The sequence below is a fragment of the Leptidea sinapis genome, chromosome 35 (assembly GCF_905404315.1).
Source record: "Leptidea sinapis chromosome 35, ilLepSina1.1, whole genome shotgun sequence".
Classification (NCBI taxonomy): domain Eukaryota; kingdom Metazoa; phylum Arthropoda; class Insecta; order Lepidoptera; family Pieridae; genus Leptidea; species Leptidea sinapis.
The window spans coordinates 2,765,656-2,791,178 of NC_066299.1; the positions used below are offsets into that span (position 1 = coordinate 2,765,656).

General features: G+C 34.5%; 2 protein-coding genes across 9 annotated transcripts in view; one reads left to right on the forward strand and one right to left on the reverse strand.

Moving 5' to 3' along the window:
* Window positions 1–22,117, forward strand: part of LOC126975317 (transcription factor Adf-1-like) — a 39,170-nt gene extending 17,053 nt beyond the window's left edge. The window contains exons 1-5 of one of the 8 annotated variants that reach the window (XM_050823153.1): window positions 15,139–15,730; window positions 16,487–16,733; window positions 16,844–18,082; window positions 20,035–20,375; window positions 21,367–22,117. In XM_050823153.1, the coding sequence (XP_050679110.1) occupies window positions 18,006–18,082; window positions 20,035–20,375; window positions 21,367–22,046 (1,098 nt within the window). In that variant the 5' untranslated portion in view covers window positions 15,139–15,730; window positions 16,487–16,733; window positions 16,844–18,005 and the 3' untranslated portion in view covers window positions 22,047–22,117. Of the gene's footprint in view, window positions 1–6,281; window positions 6,466–10,636; window positions 10,926–15,138; window positions 15,731–16,035; window positions 16,334–16,486; window positions 16,734–16,843; window positions 18,083–18,106; window positions 18,765–20,034; window positions 20,376–21,366 lie in introns of those variants that run through there. The other 7 variants (XM_050823152.1, XR_007731690.1, XM_050823149.1 and 4 more) reach the window with 7 other exon arrangements.
* Window positions 22,118–23,446: 1,329 nt separating this feature from the next.
* LOC126975323 (uncharacterized) lies at window positions 23,447–25,523 on the reverse strand. Its single transcript, XM_050823163.1, has 2 exons — window positions 25,222–25,523; window positions 23,447–24,385 (listed from the first exon to the last, which is right to left on the reverse strand). The coding sequence occupies exons 1-2, from the start codon at window positions 25,521–25,523 to the stop codon at window positions 23,506–23,508; spliced, it is 1,182 nt and encodes a 393-aa protein (XP_050679120.1). The 3' UTR covers window positions 23,447–23,505.

A 25,523-nucleotide genomic window follows, 5' to 3' on the forward strand; every position in this document is an offset into this window, starting at 1 on the left:
ACTCAGCGGGTTTTTTTTTATAAAAATGTGGTTACAATGTAAAATGAAATGAAAATGAATTTATTTTGGAAGAAAAACTGACACATTCACACAAAAAAGTTAATGAGAACAAAATATATGCTTAATCTAACACTTAACTTACTTAATACAAAAGAAACAAAAGAAAAGCTTAGCGTGGCAGTGGTCTTCCAAAACTGGAGTTCACTCATGTTACAGTAAAATAAAAATAAAATGGTACAATAAAATTTATTATTTATTGGCCTATGGGCGGTCGCTCTATTCCCAATCAGTGGTATCATTAAGAAAGTCATTTATGTTATGGTAACCTTTTCCAGACAAGACATACTACCTCGACTTAGCCAAGTAGTAGGCGTTATAAGTTTCTGGTGATAACACAGACAGACAGACAGTGGTGTACAGAAAGTTTAATATGACGCAAATCCATAAGATAAATGTGCCTCACGATTCATATTTCGATAATATTATATGCTCTAGATACTAAAGACGCTCAAGGAATTGTGATGAAAGATTATAGTTCTACATATTGAACCTACTAGCTGATAACCCGCGACTTCGTCTGCGTACATAGGACTGAGCACGTTGTAGCGACGTCTCAATTAAATTTTTAAAATAAAAGAACACTTATAACATAATTATGCAAAATAATTATCGCGACACGTTTTGTAAATTTTATTTAGTTTTTTATTTTTATTTATTTAGAGACTTAAAAAAGTGAAAACCATTTACACCATAATTTATAGACCAAAGCATTAGACTAAAACTTAAGGCTGGTGATTGCAACTGGCAGCCCAATTAGGCCTAAGCCTGTGCTAGGGCTGTCCAAAAGTCCTCGGCCTAATTGTTAAAAAATAAAATATTAAAGTTTTCTAATTTAATCTAAAATTTTAATCTTATGAATTTTTTACCTAACTAAACTTAATTGTTATTAGTTTTATTTGGATTATCATACATATATAAGAAACAATAAGAAAAGTTATAAAAAAAATGAATGATGTGTTCTGCATAGTCAATACTTTACGCAGCGTTACATTATTGCAGTTTTAGCAAATATCTAAATTTTATTTTAAATATAATATAGCCTATATCAATCGGGGATAGTATAGCCTCCCAACAGTGAAAGAATTTTTCAGAACAAACAATCAAATCTTTCCTCTTTATAATATTAGTATAGATATAGATTATAGGCTGTATCGCTTCAAATGTAGTCAATAGGCACAAAGGTGGTGAAGAAATATGCATCGCTTCCGTAATTGGTTGTGCAATCCTATTGCGATACTTGAAGCAACTAGAAAGCTGCCGCAAGACTTGTTTATTCTTGAGTAAATGCCTACGTAAATATCAGCTGAGATAAATGTATTTATGGAGATAAGAAGATGTAGCTGGTGAAATTGTTGCGCAAATGTCCTTGAATCTTGAGCTACTTGGCATCAAAAGGAAACAATAACTCAAAAATGTGTTAATTGAACTTGAACTAATTGCAGTGAGACCTGAGAAAATATTCACTTGTGTTGTATGTTGAATAGTGAATCAGGAAAAGAATTATTATGATGACGTTGGCGAAATACACGTACCCTCACGATCAAGTCATCTCCGATCGGCTTGATTCTCTAGCATTGCGTAGAGATGTGGGTTCTCTCTGCATTTATCACGGGGAGTGCTCAGAGGAGCTGTTCGGGTTGATTCCAGCGGCCGAATTCCATCACCGGACATTACGTGCAAAGTACCATCTGCATCACGTAGACGTCTGGCATTCCACAACCGCGCGTTTGTTCCGAAATTTCTTGCCTCGCACAGCCACTTTGTGGAATCAACTAACGGCAGCGGTCTTCCCGAACAGATACGACTTAGGGACCTTCAAGAAAAAAGCATACTCCTCCGGTTAGTCCCAACTTAAAGGCCGGCAACGCAGTTCTTGACACACCTGTTGTTGCGGATGTCCATGGGCGGTTGCCTCACCTCTCCCCATCGCGTGAGCCTCTTGCCCGTTTGCCCCCTCTCATATAAAAAAAAAACTCTAAAGTCCCATCTTTTACCCGGGACGCTAATCTAGTATAGTAGTAATCTAGAATCTAGATTTCAGCTATTGCTAGATGGCTGGATGGTTAAAAATATCTTAATACGGCGGTGATCTTAGAGACCGCAATGTGAAGCCGAATTTGAGAAGGACAAAGTCGCCGATAGAATAGTCAAAACACTTAGGTATGTTAAAAACATGTAAAGTTTATTATTTAATTGATCAATATTCGTAAGTTAACTCTCTCTCGTTTTCAGGGGGACTCCAGGGGGAATCTAATGTTAAAACCCACTTACAATTATTACATGCGTTTTAATCCTTTAAAAGTGTTTTATTTAACTATTTTGAAATAGATATTCTAGCTCTTATGAAAACAAAAGTGTCAGAAAAAGCAAAACATATACCTACATCTTAATTGAAAATAATGCTGATGTGGGGTTAAAAACCAAAGAGAAAAGAGTCGAGTACGTTTTTATTGAAAAAAGGCCACAGAATATAAAGTTATGAACATTTTGGTCGATCTTTATCGAATCACTAAGTAGGTAGGTCCGCATAGATTCGGCCAATAAGGAAACATTATATTTTTCGTGTTTTGCGCAACATGATATTCAAAAATCCCGGTTAGTCACCTCAGCTGTTTACGTCCCTTCCAAGAACAACCAACAAGGTCTTAAAAGTTTAAGTTTCTTCACGTTGTTATGAGAAAGCTTGTGTGGCCATGGCCTTTTAACAGATTTAGAGCTATGTTAATTTGTTCAACCAGTTAATTTCAACACTTAAAAATAACAAATTGTTCAAAATTTGGTTTTGGATATAAAATATGTTGTTTTTAAATGAACCAACCGCTGTATGTTTTTATGGCACTATCTGTCTGAAGCTGGGTTGCACCAGGTAACTTTAGCAATAACAAACATGTTAAAGTTCCGGTTAAGCAAACATTTGACAATTTTTAGATGACGTCATAACTTTAACCGTTATCCGTACTCGTATCGTCCAATCTTCGTCGGTTAAAATATCTATTGTTATTGTTAAATAGCGACTTGTACAAAGTTTCAAATAAATATTCGATATTGGCTTGATATTTCACTTTTTAACTTTAACTTTATCTAATCTCTTCTTTCGGTTCTATCTCTATCTATGTTCTAATACGGCCATTGTCAATAATCTATATATCCTTAGTTTAACTTACTAGGGGTAGACAAATCTATCCTTTTACGCTTACTTATATTTCAATTACCTATCGACAGATAGCAATAACTATATTGGACATAACGACGACAACGGTGATAGCAATGTATCCGTAACTAGAGAAATATTATTGAAAACGGCCGTTAGATAATGTTTTATGGTGTTAACTTAATCAAGCGTCAAAATTTTGCAAAATAAGCTGTAATCTGCCAACAATTGACGTTCTATATTGTTACTAGAATACGCACCGTGCTATTTCTCTAAATCGGAACGTACCTTCGTCACAATCCGAACTGAACCGTCAACCGTGTTACAAGAATACGAAATTAAACTTTTTAACACAAGGTCGCTTCGGTCCTTTTCTCGTTATGTTACGAGAATATGGCTACTGGTTTCAGTTTACTAACAGAAGATCTCAGGTAACCCAGTTATAAAGATACGATTACGTATAGTAAGTAATAGTATATACGTATAGTGCGTATACGATTTTGTGTATACGACGGTGTGTCAATATTCCGCGGGTGAGAATAAATCGAAAGAAAACTTTCTTTTAAAGTTATTCATTGATTTGTCGGCCACCGGGCATCGGTATTGTGTGTCACCATTCAGCAACGTGCTTTATCCAGAGTGAGTAATATCGGCTGGTATTTCAAGGCATATTGTTATTCGTACAAGTACAGACAACAGACCAAGTGGCTGAGGCGCCAGTGACGCGTCACTCGGACTATTTACAACAACGACGATACGATTTCCTGTAATTTTTTATTTATATATGCTGCTCTTCGAGGACTATGTCATTAATTAAAATAGACACATAGTTAAATAAACCAGTAATCTGCTGATAGAAGTTTAAATGTAGTAAGCACTATATCATCTTTTACAATGTTCAGCCGATCACCAAGAAAGCTGTCGTATATACAGTTTACTGGTAGAGTAAATAAGTTAGAAGTCCTCAAGATTTTTGAAATCATTTTATATCAAATGTTCTTTTTACTGTAGCATTTGATCTAAGGGGTTTTGATTTTTTATTTTATTCATATGTGTTAAGAACATTCTATAGTCTATGCTAAACATCACTAGACCCGTAGAGATTGCTTTAATGCAATCAGTGTTGAACTATGTTATTTTTAACAGAATTATTTCATATTATTAATTTCTAATCCTGCTTTAAATATTCAAGATAACAATTTTTATATAGGAGCTATTATGGTAGCAAAGTTAGACGACCGTATCGCTCTAATCAACTCCTATCTTCTCCAGTCCTCCAGGTAACCCAAAAGGTGTAGAATAGGAGGTAATATAATAAATCAAGTAACTCATCTACAATATCTACGCGCGAGCTCATGTTTACAGTTGAAAACGTGCTCAACCCTAATATTAAGAAATTTACATAATATGTCGCTGAAATACTTACTACCTGTGTATTAGTATAACTCAAAATAACTCGTTTTTTCATAATAAACGCGTTTTGTATTAATGTCTTTTGTGCTAAACAAATACCAGAGTACTAAACGGTGGTCTCATGCAAAACTCTTAAGCAAACAGGAGGTTAATGTACATAAATGTTGTTGTACATATATTTCTGCCGTGAAGCAGTAATGTGTAAGCATTACTGTGTTTCGGTCTGAAGGGCGCCGTAGCTAGTGTAATTACTGGGCAAATGAGGCTTAACATCTTATGTCTCAAGGTGACTAGCGCAATTGTGGTTCCGCTCAAAATTTTTGAGTTTTTCAAGAATCCTGAGCGGCACTGCATTGTAATGGGCAGGGCGTATCATCAGCTGAACGTCCTGCTCGTCTCGTCCCTTATTATCATAAAAAAAATGTAAATTATTTGATAAATAAATACCTATATTATTATTTTATAAACTATGTGTTTTATTCCACAGTTTGGTGTAGTGTAGTTTATTTGTATTTTCAAAAGGAAAGTCTACTAAAATACAAGTCTGCAAAGTATGTATGTAAATATGTAAAGAGGCCGTCTTTGGTTTGGTAGGTCCAGTAAATTATTTTCGAAATGTAATGAAAAGCATTTCGAAGTTTATAGTTTCAGTTATGTGAACATATCATTGTACATTAACTAGTAATTACCTGGACGTCATACGAATTGCTTTGATTTTGAGGTTATGTTATATTTTATTAAATTACATCAAAACCCGGGTTTTGATTTCAAAAATGATAACTGTGGGGTAATCAGTGGATGTTTACGTATCATCTAAAAGAATAATGAATTTGATACAAGTCTAGGCGGCGATCCATACATTTGTCTGGCAATCTCCTTTCCCGTTGACCTAAAACTATGAAATTTGGCAAGTATTAACGTCTTATACTGCAATACAAATAAAGGGAAATGTTTGAAAACTATACATTTGTAAGTAATTATATCATGAAAAACAGGTTTATCATGGCACCCACGGCGGCAGGCGATCCAAATCTTGAATCAAGTTACCGTGTCGTGTCGGATATCGTATGAATTGGCTTTATTTGCTCAAACTGAAACAGATTTTCATTATTTTATGATGTTTTCGATTTATGACTAAGAATGAAAAAGATGATTTCTTTTTTTTTATAAGTATAGGTGGCACCTAAAACTATGTACGGAAACCTCGAGTAGGTTCGAGGTTAGTAAGCTCGAGGATCGGTACATATTATCCGACCCCAACTTGACCGATTTTTTTACAATGGGACGAGCGACGGAGAGCTAACAAGCATAAACAAAATATAATCGAATTGAAAACCTGCTACTTTTTTTGAAGTTGGCTGAAAAATAGTAAAATAATAATAATTATAATAACAAGCTAACATGTAAATCATTTTCATTTCATTTTCAGATCAATTTGCTAAGCTTCTAAGAATAAATTTCAAATAACACAATGACTAATTTTCGAAATAATTGGGTACAGTAACGACCTAACTAGTCAACGGTTGCAGCGAAAATGTGTCGACGATAGGGAGACGTCGCCTTTTACAGACGTCTTCACCCTGTCCACTGTCACTGTCAACAATACACTTCCTTCCTTGCCTTTTTGTATTATTTTAAATAGTAAGTGTTATTTCAGATTTGTAAAGGCCCCAAAAGTTAAAGAAAAATGGATAGATGTCACGGGACGTAAAACCTGTTTCCCTACCAAAAACAGCACAATTTGCTCGTTCCATTTTGCGAATAAAGATTTTGGTCAAACAAAAAGAATTAGAAAGTTATATCCGGACGTATATCCAAAAATTGATGTTTGGTCTAGTACCGTGAGTATACTTTTTAATTTCAATTAGAACCTGTTAGTTGTTGTTCTTAGTATTTAGCTGTTGTTGTTCTTTTTGGTGTCATAACTTTTTAAGCATATTTTTTATTTTATAATATGGTGGCCATACGAAAAAGATGTGCGTGGGATGTAAGGAAAGATAAATTTTTATTTAGTTATAATATAACAAACACACAGCTAACTCCTTAGTAAAACCACTTTTAAAAAAGGCGAATGAATTAATATAAATAATTACAGGCCAGTTACCCTTATATCAATACTTTCCAAGAAATTCGAGAAAATTATTCACGCTAAATTAATGAAGTTTTTTATTCAGTTTGATGTTATAAAAAAATCAGTACGTGTTTAAAAGACAAAAATCAACGCGCTACGCTTGTTTTTATTTAATAAAAAATATTGTGCTTGCTCGTAATGAAAATAAATAAACTTCAGCTTTATTTTTTGATATATCAAAAGCCTTTGACTTCGTTTCTTATGAACAATTGCTGTTTATGTTAGAACATATTAATGGAATCGGAGGTTTGGCACAGAGATGGATAAAATCCTATTTGTCTAACAGAGCTTAATGTGTTGCAGTAACTAAAGTTAGTGAGAATCAAACACCACAAAAGTTTAAGTAAATAAATTTGGGGTACCCCAGGGTAGTATGCTTGGCCCTCTTCTTTTTTTATTGTATACTAGCTGACCCGACAGACGTTGTTCTGTATATTATAAATAAAATAATGTTTTTATACGAATTTGTCAATAATATATCATAACATCAAAAATTACTTCGTAAAATATGCACCCTGCTGTCGTAATGAATTTGTTTCACAGCAGAACTGTCCAACCGTGCGTCAATAAATTCTCTCATAGAAATTATGTATGGACACATCAAAGGAAAAACAAATTTGTTGTTTTTATTTAATTTAGCAACATTTTCCTATTTATTCACCTTTTAAACCTTCCCTGGACTTCCACAAATAATTCAAGACCAAAATTAGCCAAATCGGTCCAGCCGTTCTCGAGTTTTAGCGATACTAACGAACAGCAATTCATTTTTATATAATATATAGATTGATGACTTACCAGAAGTAACATCTCATAAAGCGGTTCTAAGTCGATGTTTTTTATCTGTTATTGTTACCACGGATAAACAAGATGGATTACCTGTCCACGAATCAGGACTCAATTACACAATCAAAGTAATAATACAATGGCTTTTAAAATAATCTACAGATAAATTTTGATAAGACGACATATTATATACATTTCAATAAAAGAAATAATCATGTTGACAAATCGGATTCGATTCGAGTTTTTGGATTCATTTTGACCAGAATGTACACAAGTACAAAATTCAAATTTTCTTCGTATGACTATTGATAGAAACCTAAGCTAGAAACTTCAAGTAAATAAAGTTTGCAGCAAAATAAACAGTTTCTCCTATGCACTTTATAAGCTGACGAAAGTTAGTTCTAGGCAAACGGCCTTAATAACCTACCATGCGTACGTTGACTTAAATATTGTGTCATATTGTGGGGCAACAGTTCAAAGATAAAGAAAGCATTTATTGCGCAGAAAAAGAGCATCAGATCAGACTGGCGTTCCCAAAGGATCTCATCTAGGTCCTATTTTAATCTTTTTTTTTTTAAACGTATCGTAATCATATCAGAATATAAAAAATTGTAACCACTTGATGATTTAAAAATAAGTCAAGCATGCTTAACTTTTTCAATAAGCTGATTTTATCTCATAACTTACTATACTTTTCACATATAGCTACCAACTTCTAGATTTTTTCAAGCGAATGTGTGAATATTTTGCTAACCTTCAGTCAATATTTGCAGTTTATAACGATTTTGGTATAACTTCAACTTTTAATCAATTTAAATTTACGCAACTAACTCAGCGAGATTTTACTTCTTAATGAAATGCAAGTACAACATAACTTTATTTCATGAAGTAGCCGGATGTCATTCATTAATCATTCCTAAGGTTTTAAAATAAATAAATGAAATGGCTTGTTTAAAAGTCGTGCCCTATATATTAACGGACGAGGTGTAACCACTGCGACGAATTATTAGTCGGTGGTCAGTGGTACTGCGATGAATGAGCGCTTGTATGAATGGACCGTCAGTTCTCAATGGCTGAGCAAGCAGACGGAGAATTGTGTCTCGTGTTTGAGTAATTATCGCCAACAGGGCAGATCCTTGACATAAAATTAGTAGTTGATTTGAGCTTTGGCTCATGAGGCTTTTGTAATATTTTTGGTCTTTATGTATGGGATAAAATGACAAGCTTGCCATCGACCACCTAAAGAAAAGTTATTACCACTGTCTTTTTTTAATCTTTTGACTAGTCAAAGCCTTACGCTTGTGCCATTTTATTGAAGACACTTGTGGTAGAAGACGTACAACGATGCGTCTATTTGTGTAGTATAATACATTCCTTAAAATTTCTGTCTTTTTAGGGGAAATCGGGTAATTGGGTCACCTGATGGAATATACAAGACCAAAGGTTTTTGGTACGTATTCGATTAAATGTGGGATATAGTAGTAGTATTAGTCAAGTAGGAATCGGTGCACGAGTATATCGACACCTATTCGACCTCATTTTTTTATGCGATCCTCTTTAAATTGCCCTATTGATGATATTTAAATGCATGTTGCCATGAGGCAACCCCGTGCCATATTCAATTTCTTGCAATTAATTGTTTAAACAATTCCGGATTAAACATTGAGGTAAACAAACATAAAAATGGATTTGGAATAGTTTTCGGTACTCATGCGCCGATTCCTCATGGACTACGTCTTGATATAAGAATTTTCTAGTGATCAAATGTGTTTTTTCACTGTGTTTTGACAGAATGCGTAAAAAGACGTTCTGAGCTTGAGAGGGTTTTAGACGCTTCGTTTGGGATGGTCGTCATTTGACAGGTAGAAACCAGGCATCGATGTGGTCCGGGTGAAATGTATATTATAATAATAATAAGCATATTTATTCAAGAGTTATAGATTACATATTTTAATGTGTTAGTAACTTAAAAATATACCTTAAACTAATGTTATTACTTAAACTATAATCTTGATCCCATCCGGGTATATGCCTCCTCCATCTTCTTCCACAACTCTCTATTTTTTGCTTTCTCTAGCCAGTTTTTACCTGCCACTGTAAGAAGGTCATCACTCCACCTCATTTTGGGTCTGCCTCGGTATCTGTTAGCTGAAGGACCACTCCATGTTGTCGCTTTTAGAGTCCATCTTTGGTCTGGGACCCTAGCCACATGCATGTTTAAGGATATCTGTCAGGTTTGTTTTTTCCCTGAGGGTTTTGTTGCGGATTTTATGTATCTTTCTGAGCCTCAAGATACTTCTCTCCATGGCATGTTGTGTTGTTAGTAACCGATGTTTAATTTTCTTTGTGTGCACCCATGTTTGGCTTGCGTATGTGAGGCATGGTAAGATACATGTATCCATTACTACCTTTTTTAAGTCTAAGCTGAAGGATCCTTTTAATATTTCTTTATGTGACCAGAACTTGTTCCAAGAGTTTTTGATCCTTCTTTCTACTTCTTCTTCGTTACTATTAGAGTTAAAAGATATTTGCTTCCCAAGATATACATAATTTTCTACAAATTATATCTGATTTGAGTCTATTTCTATAGGCTTATGATGGTAATTCGTTAAGATTTTCGTTTTACTGGTGTTCATATGTAGGCCAACTTTTTTGCTAGCATTATTCAAAGCTTGCATCATTTGCTCGAGTTCTGAAGCCGAGTTACCAAAGAGTGCTATGTCATCTGCAAATCTTAAGTGACTTAGGTACTTATTGCCAATCCATATGCCGTTGGCCTTCCAGTCCAATTGTTTAAAGACATTCTCCAATACTGCTATGAACAATTTCGGTGAAAGAGGGTCTCCTTGTCTTACGCCTCTTTCTATTTTTATTTCTATTTCTTATTATTATGCATAAATCGCAATAGTTAAGGCTTTTTACAAAAGGCTTATTAGGTACTATTGTCGCTACAAACACAAAAATCAAGTCAAATGGCCACCATAGAAATTAAAAAAATATTTATATTAAAAAGTATTTGAAAATAACATAGTTCTATATTAATTTGCCTGAAACCTACTAGTGTGCAGTTGCAGCAATTATTCATATATTTGTTGCAGGCCGGAAAAGATAAGACTGAAAACCTAATAAGTCATCAACATAAATTTGATAGCCAAAATTCAATAAACGATTCACTTGATCTCTGTAAAACTGAAGTCGAAGAATTTGTTTCCCGTACTGAACTAAATGATCCTAAAAGTACTATATCTGAACGAGTATATAATACAAATAACATAGAATATCAAAAAAACTTCAAAAATAATAATATTAGTAACAGTGGACAGGCTTCAGATATTGTTAGCACCTCTGCCTCATTTAGTGGAAGCGCGTCTAAAGAATTGACGGAAGGTATGTATAAATACATTCTAAAGCTCTATTCAAGTCAATTGAAACGTCAAATCACATTGAAGTTTGTTTGGCAAACAGCATAAATGAGACCTCACCCGCGCGCATATAGGTGAAGTATGTAAATATATATTAGTAGAACATCTTTGCGATAAATAGGTGATACAAGTGGGAAGACGCGGTGTGGTGGGGGCAGAGAACGTTAGCCGGAAATTACAACGTGAGTACTACAAAGCATTCGGGGTCGCTCTTCTGAATCATAAAATTATAGTAATTTAATAATAAATTTATTTTGTTCCAGTTTACCCATTGATTCATTGTAAACCAGTGGGAGGCTCCTTTGCACAGGAAGCCGGCTAGATTATGGGTACCACAACGGCGCCTATTTCTGCCGTGAAGCAGTAATGTGTAAGCATTACTGTGTTTCGGTCTGAAGGGCGCCGTAACGAGTGTAATTACTGGGGAAAATGAGGCTTAACATCTTATGTCTCAAGGTGACGAGCGCAATTGTAGTGCCGCTCAGAATTTTTGTGTTTTTTGAGAATCCTGAGCGGCACTGCATTGTAATGGGCATGGCGTATCAATTACCATCAGCTGAACGTCCTGCTCGTCTCGTCCCTTATTATCATAAAAAAAAATCAAATAAGTAAGTATGGGTGTGTGTCACGCGTCTCGCGCTAAACCTGCGTGAATCAACATTAATAGTGAAGATGTTCTACTTACTCGCACTCCAAGTACTTTAATATGGGTTCGCGTGGTGTTTAATGTGGTGTATGAAGATGGAGGAGAGTATGAAAGGGGCGAGCTGCCAGCGCATTTCTCTAGTGTAGTGACGATGGCTGACTTGGCACTTATCTTACACACGCAATCGCGGCCACGATATATAATCCACGAAACATAAAGCACTCTACATACAATATGCTACAATTTACAACGCCGAGAACGATTCGCAAATCCTTTGTCGCAGAACAAACAACCGACAATAATCGGGAAACGTCGCGAAGCCATCCACACTCGCAGTCAACGGCTTTCATGGGCTTTCGCGCCGCTAATGTGTAGACTCTTTCGAAAAACCGCCAAGGCCTTAGAACAGATGTTAACTGAGCGTCTGAAATACGTTAAACTATGCCTTCAATTAACGACTCATACTCAGTGAAATAAGATACGATTTCGTATGAAAATAACGCTAAAAAAATTGTTGTTGTTTATAATTATTGTAAAAATCATAAGGCCGCCGGTTTACAGAGAAAGATACAATATTAAATATATTTACCCTAGTAATAGTTTAGAAAACAGTGCCTTAAAACTAACTCCATTTTATGAAACATTTCTTAGTCTGATATAAGTTCAATGTCAACTTTGCCTCATACAACACTGTTTCTGTGCTTTGTTTTCTCTAAAAAACTAAATGAGTCTCCGCCAGATTAGTACTGGTGTTCATAATATACCATGATCTTCATGTTATTCTTGGAACCTTTATAATTAATTCGCCATCTAAATTACCATTTCTCAAGAAATCACCACTTTGGAATAAAGAATATATAATAATCTCCCTCCCTAATTAAAATAATAATTTATAAAAAATAATTTATAGACCAAGAAAAATGTTTCCTATTTGGTTTTGATTCAAACCTCTTGATCGAATTCCATTACATTCAGTCAAAATGTATCGGGAAGGGATGATATTTTAGGATTCCAAATTCAATTACTTTTTGTTTTTGTTAGATTGGCACAACGGTTTTTTTTATTTTGGCGTGGAGTTTGAATTGCATCTGTAATTTAGATTAAAAACAAGTTATATCGTATTAATATCTAGTGTATGTTGCGAATTTTATAAAGGACAAAAACATCTAACAGAAGAAGTTGGATGAATAATGATAAATTCCAGAATTGGTTGGATGACGGCAGCGCAGTACCGATGGTCATGGCGATTCTTGGGGGAGGCCTTTGTCCAGCAGTAGACGTTTTCCAGCTGAAAGGATGATGATGATAATAATTAATCTAAGGGTACCTACTGTTAAGTACACCTGCCATATAATTCACTGATGTACCTATTTACATACATTACATTATCAAGAAAATGTTGAGACAGTACTTAGTTAATAACTATATAAGTAGGTATAATAATATGTACTTCGTCCTGCGTTAAATACCTATCTCCTTGTTTCTACAAGTAAATGGACGATTAGTTAAACAAACATCTGCAGTCTACAGCAAAGAAGGAAACAGTTACAGCGGGCGAATTACTTCTGGTTTGTCTCTGTATGTTTGTTAAACAAATACTCTGTTTGTCTGTAATCAAGTGCTTAGTCTGTGGGTGGTTAATCCCACAGGTGTGAGCCAACACGGGGCGTGGAATGTGGTGTGTCGGCTTTTGTTTGTTTTGGACACACTCGAGAGTGCTTCATTCAAACTGCATGCTTGTTTCGATGCAGCTAAAAGTGTATGTAAATTCAGAGGACTGCAATAACATAATATATGGTATACTAATTTATTATTTTAAAGAGTTATCCTTGTCATTTCTTCTCATTTATGCAAAAAAATACTGAAATAGGTATGTTTAATTTATTAGTTCGATGGTAATATAATTAAGATATTCATAAGTGTTATGAATGAGAAGTTGTTTATACTTTGACTTTCACGGTAAAAATAGAAATTAAACATATTTATGGATATGTGAGGATGCGTGTATACTAAACAACCAAAAAATGTTTATGTCCGTAACATCGTCTCCGTTTCGGTAGGAAACATGATACCTCTCCCTCGGTACAGAAAAGTGATTGAATATTTTTTTTATATTATTAGTTACCAACCCGAGGCTTCGCTTGCAATGTTGAAATGATAAAAAAATATTTTTCACTTCTCATGCTCTGAAATTGCTTATTTGTGCACGATATAGGTCGCACAAACTCGATTTTTGTGCACAGCTGCATTATCGTATCTACTCATAAATGTATCTATGAAAGAAAATGAGCCATACAGCCAAACAATATAAAATTAATATAATATTTACTTTAATTTATTTGCCTCGTGTGTTTTTAAGACATAAAATTTATTAAAATTTTAATTAAAATACGGTAGGTTATTTAATTAATTAAAAAGATATATATATTATAAAATTAATTTAACAGTAGGCTGTATAGGTCTGGAGCCCAAGCCTAATATCAATGTCATAAGATTTAAAAAAAAGCCGCGGGAAACAGGTCTTGTTTTTTCGTGCGTTTATTAATTTCTTCAAATTTGCTAAAATTGTTAAAAATGTCCATGATATACTACTGTTGTATTTCCTAGCAATCAAAATGAAAAGCAGAGTTCATAACTCGTCCACAAAACCATTTAATCCTCGACATTACTATCAGCCCTCGCCTTCGGATCGGGCTGCTAAAAGTCTCGGTTAAATGGTTCGTTTTGTGCACTCGTTTTAAAATCTACTATTTTCAACCAGGATCTCATAAGCTCATTAGTACCTATACTAAAAGTCAGTTTAATAATAAACTTGATAAATAAAGCACTACATATAAAGACATTCAAAAAGGTAATGATTTTTACGGCAAGTCATCATTCATAATTACGATCTGGATATAGCTTTCCATCTAAAACAGTTTAAGTAGGAACTATATTTATTTGTGGTATCCATATTCCATAATTTCACAATTCAATTGTGTGCAGTTACCAATCAGCTGTTTTCAAGCTGCATTCTAAATGAGAGCTAACAAAAAGTTTTCTATAGTTTCATTTGTAAGTCACAAGTAAGTATAACCTATAAGTTTTTTTTATAATTTATTCAGTGACCATAGTAATTGCTTTACCAATGTTGCCACATGCATATATTATACAAAACAGTCATATTATTATATCTCTCATCGCGAAGGCAGCGTTCGTGAGGTAGTACAGTAGGTACAGCTTGAAACTGCTGATAGTTACTATACTTACTCAATTTGAAAATAAGCAGAAGTATCTTTAACCCATTTGCTTATTGTAAGTGCCTTTAATTTTTGATGTCCTAGTAGATACTATTATTTTTAATAAGTGTGGTTCAAACATTGATGATAAACAACTCTAGAACTAGACTCTTTATCTAGACTGAACTTTTTTTTAGCTATTGTAATGTTATTATTTAATAAAATTATTATGAACGTCAAGCTAGTTACATAATTTTGTTAATTTAAACGGAAACTTACCTGTAATACCACACTCCAACCTTTTAAAGTGTGGTCCAACACAACTGAAAGAAAACTCTGTCTGATAGATCCGTAGGAAGAGTTTTGCTTTTTAGTCATTGTGAGACTAATTGTTTAAACGTCATAGGTTGTCAAACTCACGGTTGTTACTTTATATGTATGTAAAAAAAAATAAGTAAAGTATACTAGTAGACGGGCACGGAAATCACCTAGGTTATGTGGCGTTCATCTTCAGTTTAAGAATTTTTCTTGTGTTCAACAAAACTAAATACATCTATCGCGGAACGGTTTAAGTAAACCACCCAAACTGTGATCGACCAAGTTCGACATTGACCAAAGCAGAAAGTATGGAAATGTATGCACGATAGTGGTCTCTTTCACACGCTTGACGCCGCGTACACGGACGCCTCACGCTACGTTTTCAGTCAGTTCTTACTATTCTAGCGCAAGCACGTCGCATTTTTTTAACAATAAACATGGTACGATTTACGAGGGCGCAGGATGAATTACTTATAGAACTAGTCAAAGAACATAGAATTATATATGATGTCGGCGATGAGAACTTTAAGAATAATATTTTAAAACATAAAAGCTGGGAAGATATTAGTGCAAGTATTGCTATTTCGGGTAAGTTTCCGTTTCTCTATCAATGACTGATTTTGTAAAACAATTCTTTTATGTTCGAATATATTGTTTATTTCCAAAAAATCCTATTTCTGTACAAAATAAAAGTTCTGTTATATATAACAGAACTTACTATACCAAAAACATAATTTTATTTGAAAATTCGCGCTAAAACGCTTACCTGTGTCACGGCACAGAATCACTTAAAGCTACCATGGCGCCTGCTCGTGACGTGACGTCACTTCTATGAATGTAGTATTGACATAATTATTATTCAGTATTGAGTATAATTATTGACAACAGTATGTAATCAATAATCATACTTTATATTTTTAAAATCATAGTCTTAGTAGGTAAATATTAGATGCTAATGCAATAATTTTGATATATTACGAAGTAATTTTCGTGTTGAAAATGAACTCTAAAGTGTATAAGTCATGTGTGGTTCCTCAGTGTCGTAATACATCGAAGAAAACTCCTAACAAGTTATTTGTTTACGTTCCACGCAACAAAACAATGCGATATAGGTGGCTAAATCTTGCACGGCGAGATCCTGAATCTTTATGTTTAAATTCTTCAATTTATTTCTGTGAAGATCATTTTGACGTAAGTCTCGTTTCATAGATTCTATTCATGATAATAAATAAATAATTGTGTGACGTGTGTGCGGATCTTGTATAATATTAAAGATATTGATTTTCATAGGATTTGAATACGTAATATTTACTGTTTATTTTGAGTAGTTTATTTATATTTTAGTTACCAGTTGATATGGACAATTATTTGGAATATCATTTGATGGGTACAGTGTCACAGGTCCGGATGAAACCGGGATGTATACCTACAAAATTTGAATGCCTATCAGATAGTAAAATAGAAACATCCATACCTATAAAACGACCAAATATTCTCAAGAAACAAAGAAAAATATTAATTGAAGAATGTCAAAGAGACTCTCAAAAAGAAAGTACTAAACATTTATTAGACAATTCATCTGAAAGTCCAGGTACTAATAATTATTGTTAATGACCATTTTCCATCATAAAGCTAAAAGTGTAAAGTAATTTGATTTATGATTTATTAGTATGATTAATTCATTTTAGTTTTCTTTTTCAGTTTTATCTACAAACATAGTAAATAATATACATGAACAATCCCTTAAGTCTGCGGGCAAACTTACACAAGTGCATATGACACATATTTTCAGAAGCAAAGCCATCAATTTGCCATTTAAAGTCACAAGTTGCTTTTCTTATTAGCAATCAACATCCACATCCTCCTAAAAAAATCTTGATACATTACAGAGTTATCAGAGACTTAGTGCCATATCATATTATGTACACTAACCACATATAGCATCATAATATCAACAATATCTCTGCAAATGGAATTGATATCAGACAAGTGAACTAATTGTAGACATTATGATAAAAATCTTGACATTAAAAATTTATAAATATGTACATGATAAATATATCTTCAAAAGTAGGTTAATATATACAGACCTTGCTGATTACTTTCTATGGCTGCAATGTAATATCTACAAAGAATATTTTCAAATATACCTACCTAAAGTGTAATAATATATCCTTTTATTGTAGAACTCAACAAATATTAAAATATACAATTATTTACAAATGCCTTTTTACCATTTGGTTTATGAGCATATAATATCATGTATCAACCAACAAGGTATGTTTGTGATGGATGCTAGACGATCCAAACATGATGAAGAATATTAACATAAGTCTGTGCTTGAATAATTGCCCTTCCTCAGTTCAATTAGTATTTCAACTGAGTGTTACTGTTGCTGTTAAGCATGCAACAGGTGAACCCAGCAAATTGCCAGTCTAAGATTCCATATTGAGTGGGGGACATCTTGTACAGTGTTTCCCGGGGGAAAGCATGTACACTTCTAAAATGCCAGCAACACTTATGTGATTCCTCTGGTTATGATAAAGAATGTTGATGACATCATCACTTGACATCAGTTAACCTGTAAATTCATTTGGCTTCCTCTACGCCAAAATAGTGGATGGTGCTATTATTGTTATTGCCTATGGTTAAATAACTGAAAGATTCTCTTATTAAATAAAATTTATCAAGTAATCATAATGCCTCTTATCTAGATCTCACTAAGAAAAAATGTAAGTTAGAATAATTTACCTATCATATTCTATATTATTAAGTTAATAAATATAAGTACAACCACTATTTCAACATTTTATTTACCTACCAAGTTACAATAAACAAAATCATTTCCAGAAACTTTATAGATATGTCTCATCCTTTTGAGCACATCCAGGATGAAATTTTAATACACACATTGATGATTGTTCAACAGCTATATAATATGTATGTCTTTCTTATGGTAATGCAGACTGACCACTTAGCTATTTACATAGACATGACTTTATTTGTTCTGATTGGTGTTCAATGTTACATGGGAAATGACTATTGTTTTTTCAAATAAAAAAATTAAATTTGTAATTTTCTTAGTTTATTAACCCTAAAAATAAAAATAAAGCCATTAAGTGATTCTACTTGCTATTGTCACCATAGCTATAACTATATGTGATCTGACTCCTCTGTCGGTTTTAACTCCAGCCTCAGCCTGCAAAAGACACATGCTTAAAAGAAAAATATTTAAAAAGCCTATTTCTTAAGACTAATACAAGAATAGTATTTTAGCCAAAACTTATTCGCTATCAAAACAGCGTTTACCTAAATGCATTCTAGGTACCTACATAATGAAGTTTACAAGTATTTATAGAACCCTCAGATTATTGATAGGTCTCGGGCGCTCTCCGACTAGAAACCGCCGGGCGCCGGCGTAGTAGGTAACTGCGCTAAAAAATTCTACGCCGTAATCGGAGTACCCAAGCTAGTCTCGTTGCAAGCAACGTGTATGGTGGACGTGTTGTGTGTTATTATAAAGTTGGATCAAAATATAAATTAAAATGCCGGGTTGCGTAGTAAAACTTTGTAAAAATAATACTACAAGAAATAAGAAAGACTCTGGGATCACATATCACCAGTAAGTATTGTAAAAATAAAATAGTAACTGAGAATATTATGTACGACGCCATTCAGTGTTGCCGCGTACATGCAATTGTAAAGATCCCCATGATTGCGATTATTTTACGTAACATTATTATTGCTAAGTTGCATGGTGTAGCGGATAGTAGTGTATTTGACAACTTCGAAAATCTAATATGATCGTGGGTTCGATTCTGGGTATTTCCCTGTATTATAATATTCTAAGTTTTACAAAAAAAGTATAGTGAGTATTTAGGTTAAGGATTTGTCCCCGCTGCGCTCCAACTAGATATAGCAGGCGTAGTCGCAAATTGCGGCAACTAGTACTATGCCCAAGTGGGCGTACTCGAGCCTCTCGAGTCGAGACTCGAGACTGTTCGAGAACAGTGACGTTGACGTGCCACATGTTGTGTCAACTTTGCTAATTGAAACTAGAATGCTGGGTTGCGTAGTAATACTTTGTAAAAATAATACTATAAGAAATACACTGGGATCACATATCATCAGTAAATATTTTGTATTTTATTAATTTCACTGTAAAATAACACGAACCTTTAAATAATAAAAATTGAAAGATGCCAATTGAGTGTCAAGATGTCACGCAATATTTAGATATAGCCAATACACTACAATATAAAGTTGCCAAAATAAAATACCTATTGTTCTTAGGTAGTACGGTATCTTATTCGGAACGCAGCGGAGACCAATCCTTTTAAGATTGAGTAGTATGCCTGCCCGATTGTGCTGTAGGTATCCATGCTATCCCAGGTAGTTAGGGACTATATAGATTGTGTCGTGTGAATATAGTATATTCTTGTTTTAATGATGTATATTTCTTTATTATTAAAAGTTGAAAACATTTCATTATACTACTGCTCGTGGCGTTGCCTACAGATTGACTTTTATAACCCCAACAGTGCCGTTTTTTTAATAATATAGAAAAACACCCTATATTCAATAAAATGTTCTTTTGGTAGTGTCAAAGTACTTTTGTAGACAATGTTACTAAATTCAGACTAGTGCTTGAGATGTAAAATGTAAGGCTGAGTCCTTTTACAACGAATGACAGCGATAGAAAGCTCTGGAATGAAAGAAAAAAAGTATGTGTGAGAGTAGCTGAGCTAAAGAGATGGTAGGTATACCTTCATCTGCACTTCGTTCGCCGTCGTTCATTGTAATAAGACAAGGATTTAAAAAGAGATTTACTTGTATATTTATAAGTATTAAGCAGCATTCATTATCATTACCCTATTTTGCTTGGTACACAGATTTCCTGGTGATCCTGTTATTTCTGACCAATGGACTGCTATAGTACAATTCAGTCGACAAGAAAGTTGTTGGAAACCAGGAAAACGCAGTGTAATATGTTCAGATCACTTCAATAAGAACGACTTTTACATAACAAAATGCGGTTTGAAAAGATTGTGCAATGGAGCCGTACCACAAAACGCTTTGTTTTTGTCATCGCTGTCGGTCAATATTTCAAACGACAGTACAGTAACTGCGGATCCTAACACTTCAGTTCCTGTTTTCAATTCTAACAACAGTATGGTAACTGCAGATCCAACCACATCACTTTCAGTTGTCGAAGACACCATTTCAGCTACTGGTAAAGAAGCTTCACCACTATCCCGACACTACTTAAACACTATTATACTATATATTATACCTAAGCATTATTTAAACAGTAACTTTAAAATAGCGTATTTTCGAAAATAAATTTTGTATTTATAATGCGTAGGTATGCTATTACACGGCCCGTCATGCTCATAGCCATTGCTTGCGGCGGCGTCGCGTCGTTTGCCGTGTCGTCTTCTCAAATATGTGCGAAGGGAACGATGACTGCTTGTGGTACCAAGTCGATATGTTATAGTAAATAAATCATTGTATTTTTTGGATGCGATTAACTACTAATTATGACGGTTACGAAGCATCCTCAAGAAGCACACGGGCAATTAATATAAGCTCTAAATGTTAATGCATCCAATATACAATAATTTATATTTACACAGTTTATTCTTTACTACTTTTCATAAAATACTTTATATTATTTAAACACGATTCATATATTGGATGCAGCACCTTACAAACTATTTTTTTTATATTACAGCAATTGTAAAATACTCTATTCATTGAAAATCGTTGAGTTTCTTGTATGTTCTTCTCACGAGATCTACTTTTTCCGAACATATGTGATATTCAGTAATTTAAAAGAAAAATGTATATTGAATAAAGTTTAATTAAACTTCGACTTTGAATTAATCGGGTAACAGCGAGCAACTGGACACACACTTAACTCACATTTAGGCAGTTAGAACGGTATTGCGCGCGGGGAGGTCTATCAATAATCTAAGAGGAAATTGTATATATGTGTAGTATTTATGCATGACTGTCAGTTTATTCCGGTTAATTTCGGAAACGGCTAGATTGATTTTTACGAAAGTTTGACAAGACAAGACCCTTGTAAATTAGCATAATTATAACTGTAAAATTTAATTACCACTGGTGAAGCTAAATAAATAAAAAAATTATAGCTCAATATAATATAATAGCATGATAGTATTTTAACATTTACAAATAATTCAGATCAATATTTTTAGTTTCAGATTGCAAAAAGAGATGGAAGAGCCTCCGTGACCAATACAATAAAAAGAAGAAAGCGGATCCGTTGTGTTCAAACTGGGAGTACATGAATTTACTGTCATTTATATCAGACCCTGTTGAAAAACGTGACACACCTTGTACTAATGATGGGCAACAGAGCGAAGAACAAAGCACAGATGAAGAACAGAGTGATGATCAATTTGATGAACTAACTGTCGAGAAAATCCCTCAAAATGATCCGCCAAATTCCGCAGAGTCCTCTACCCAAAAAAGGCGTGCTACAACAAGGAACCCGCTTGAGCCGATTGCAAAAATTTTGGCGAAAAGAGATGCTCAAAGGTCAATACTGTTTGAAAAGATGCTCAGCAAAGTAAACGAGATAAAAACACCCACGCAAAAATTCTTCGAATCAATGGCAGATGTTGTAGATAAGTTCCCACCGAACCTGCAAGCTGAAGTTAGACTTAAAGTGTGTCAGGTAGTGACTGAGATTGAGTTAAAGCATCAAATACAACCTTCCACAGAAGCACATCATTTTAATCATCACATGCAACAATCCCTAGACGAACAAACAGAGATTCATTTAAATAATCACGTAGAAGTATCAATGGACCCTGAAGTAACTCACTTTGTGAAAATGGAGCCAATGCCATCTGACGAGTCGAATGGTTGCTAAATTTCTTAAAGTTTAAATTAAGTATCATTACCGGTTGTAAATATTTTTCCATTAGTAAATATTTAAGTTTAGGTAGCTTTGTTTTACTTGGATTCCTTGAAAATATGCACAATTTATAAGCTTCTCCGATAACCAGACTCAAACTAGGCATAGCCTGTGCTATGGGTGTATAGCGTATAGGGGCATGCATTAGTTTCCTAGCAAGGTAAGCACTGTATATCTAACTAGTCGTAGAGCTTTGGAATATGAAATCTGGATATTGCTTACTGTAGGTTTTTTTCTTCTTTTCTCTGTTCCATCTACTTAGCATCTAGCGTAAGGAATTTTTTTATGAGTGGGTGTTCAATAGAAGTTTGGTTATAAACGGAATTAAATTAAACTAAATTAACTTTAACACTATATTTATTTAGGTTGATAACGAGATAGACACTGCCTAATTGCCTATATGATATGCACGCCTCTGATAGCGTAGCAACATAATGTACTCTCTAGTCTTTTTAAATGTATGCAGCAGAATTAAATGAATTTGCTAAGCAATGTGTGAGCCCACTAGAGCTTTTTATCTATACTTATGTAGTGCACGCAGTCAAATGCTACTCACAGAACACAAAAAATGTTCAATGCATCCCGCGACTATACCTAGTCTACGATATGTTCAATGCCTTTTACCTATGTACGTTCATTGTTGATAAGTCTTTAGTGAATCTAAATTGATGATTATGTAAATTTTTCGATATAGCATTTGCAGCTGTTATAGTTTTACAAAGTACAATTTTGTTCTATTTCGTAAAATCAGAGTATACATTCACATATTTAGTTCATAATCTGTGTTCGTTGAGAAGAAATTATTAATATTTTTTACAATTTCTTTTTACGTATTAACAAGGCGATTATTAAATTTCTATAATGAAATGAATGAAACAATATAAAGTCACAGCTGGTTTGCCCACCAGTCTCTTATAGCCTGTCCAGATGAAGCGTTTTACGCGCGAGTTCACTCGCGCGTTGACACTCGCGCGTAACCGAGGTACTAGAGCTACGTACATCCCGTCCAGATGCCTACGCGCGTTTCCTCACTCGCGCGTAAAACGCGTGCAATGAGCGGGACTCTCGACTCGCGCGTCCCATGCGCGAGCGCCGCGCGAGTCGAGGTACTCGGGGGCCTGTGCTGCGTCCAGTACTACGCGCGTGTCCGTGGCGAGTGGACGTATTTGGTTCAAAATGTAGCGTGATAACTTTGACACGGAACTTTTTATCGACGAAATTGAGAAAAGGGTAGCTCTATGGGACATGGAATCATCAGATTATTCTAATAGAACCATTAAACGTAGGAACTGGGAAGAAATAGTGGAAATTTTTTGTGAAGTTGGTGATTCCGAAGAGAAAAAAAAAACTTTAGGTAAGTAAATAATACTTTATTAAATAATATTATTATTTGCATAGATTTTACATTGTTAAACTATATCATTTTATCTTGCCAAGGGAGTTTGTCTTCGTTTACAAAATAATCAGCAAATCTATCTCTTATATTCAATGATCTCGCATTAGGCCTCACTGCCTCATTGTTCAAATTATTCAGAGATGTTTCGTAGAGAGTGTGATCATACCTATAGCCATCCCTTAACCTTACGTAGTTATGGAGAACACAACAAGCCTTAATTATGTTTATTGCAAATTCTATATCCACATTCAACGGTCTATGAAATATTCTCCATTTATTTACCAAGATGCCAAAGCAACATTCAATGTAACGCCGGGCCCTGGATAAGCGATAGTTGAAAATTTTTTTTTTGGTTGTTAGAGATCTACCGCAGTAAGGGCGCATTATATTTTCAGACAGACTAAACGCCTCATCTCCTACTATGACATGAGGTAAGGGGGTTGCATCTGTTTGCGATATTGGCTTTGGATCTGGAATATCTAAAGTTTTCTCGACAAGTTTTTTATATAAAATAGAGTCTTTAAAAATTGTGGAGTCATTACTTTTTCCATATGCGCCTATGTCCACTGCAATAAAACAATAATTTGCATCACATACGGCCAACAAAACAGTTGAAAAATAACTCTTATAGTTATAGTAAAGAGACCCAGAATCGTTAGGTTTTATAATACGGATATGCTTGCCGTCAATGGCACCGATGCAGTTTGGAAAATTTGTGTATTTTTGAAATTGTTTCGAAATTTCTTTCCATTTAGCTTTCGTTGGTTGTCTCATTACTATGTTTAGCAGTTTGTTCCACATGATGTAACAGGTTTTCTGTACTATTTCGATAACTGTAGACTTTCCTAATCTGTAGGCATAATGCAGATCCGCAAAATAACATCCTGTGGCCAAATATCTGAAAAGAAAGTAAAATAATTATTATTATTTTATTTCGATCTTTTTATTATTTACAGGTACTTTATTGCAGAAGAAGTGGAAAGGGTTGCGTGATGGCTTTGTGAGAGAAATGAAGAAGAAGAAAACCACACCGTCTGGATCAGGAGCCTCCGGCAAAGCCAAATATATTTATTTTGAACGTTTGATGTTTCTCGAAAGATCGACACGGAATAAAATAACTGAGAGCAACATCAACACCGCGTGTGTTGCAACTGAAGAACAGGAGTTTTCTGGCGATGGGGAAGATGTGATGAGACCTCCACGTAGTCAGGCAAAAAAGAAGAAAAAACTAAATGCGGCTGACGAAGAATTCCTCTCAATCATAAAAACAAATTTAGCATCTGGGAATCAGCCACAGGCAACAAACCAAATAGAGTCAGATGATGACAAACTATTTTGTTTGTCCTTACACAAAGAGCTTCTTAAAGTACCAGAGGAAAACAGACTTCAAACAAAAATTGAATTAATGAAAGTACTTCAAGCTCAACAAGCTCTGTGTCTTAGACCTGCAGCAGCTCGTTCCGACTACCAACCTTCGACACAATATCATTACCAAACAGGAATGACACAACGTGGACAGAGAGATTATTTTGGAGAAACAGGATATACCACAACAGACCCTTCAACATCTTCGTTTCCACCTGAAACCTTTTCGACTTACAATCGAGGTTATTGCACTGCGTCACGACCACCAACGACGTCTAGCTACAAACACCCTTCACCGGCATCTACACAAGATTCCAATGAATCTGAATTAATTACTTAAGGTATTACTAAAGCAATAAAAAATATTACCTCAAAGTAATCACGAGTTTTTCTTCTGCAGAAACAGTATCCCGTACCATATAATTTTGACATGGAGACAAATCTTCTTTGATAATTTCTAGTAAATTATCAAACGATGCTATTGACATCCGAAAGTAGTTGAAAAACTTTTCACTATGTTCTCTGAGTTTTGGGTATAAAGTTATAAACATACTATGCGTCATTCTATCACGTAGAATGGGATGTACGTTAAATCGTCGACTTTCTCTTTGTTTACGACGTCTCCATCGACGGTATGCAAGCCACAACACAACCGCTGTATCCGAGTCCAT

Coding starts and splice junctions, on each gene's coding strand:
- LOC126975323 (XM_050823163.1), bottom strand. CDS start 25,523: ATGGACTCGGATACAGCGGTTGTGTTGTGGCTTGCATACCGTCGATGG. Junction 24,386..25,221: donor AAACTCGTGATTACTTTGAG/GTAATATTTTTT, acceptor CTTTCTTTTCAG/ATATTTGGCCACAGGATGTT.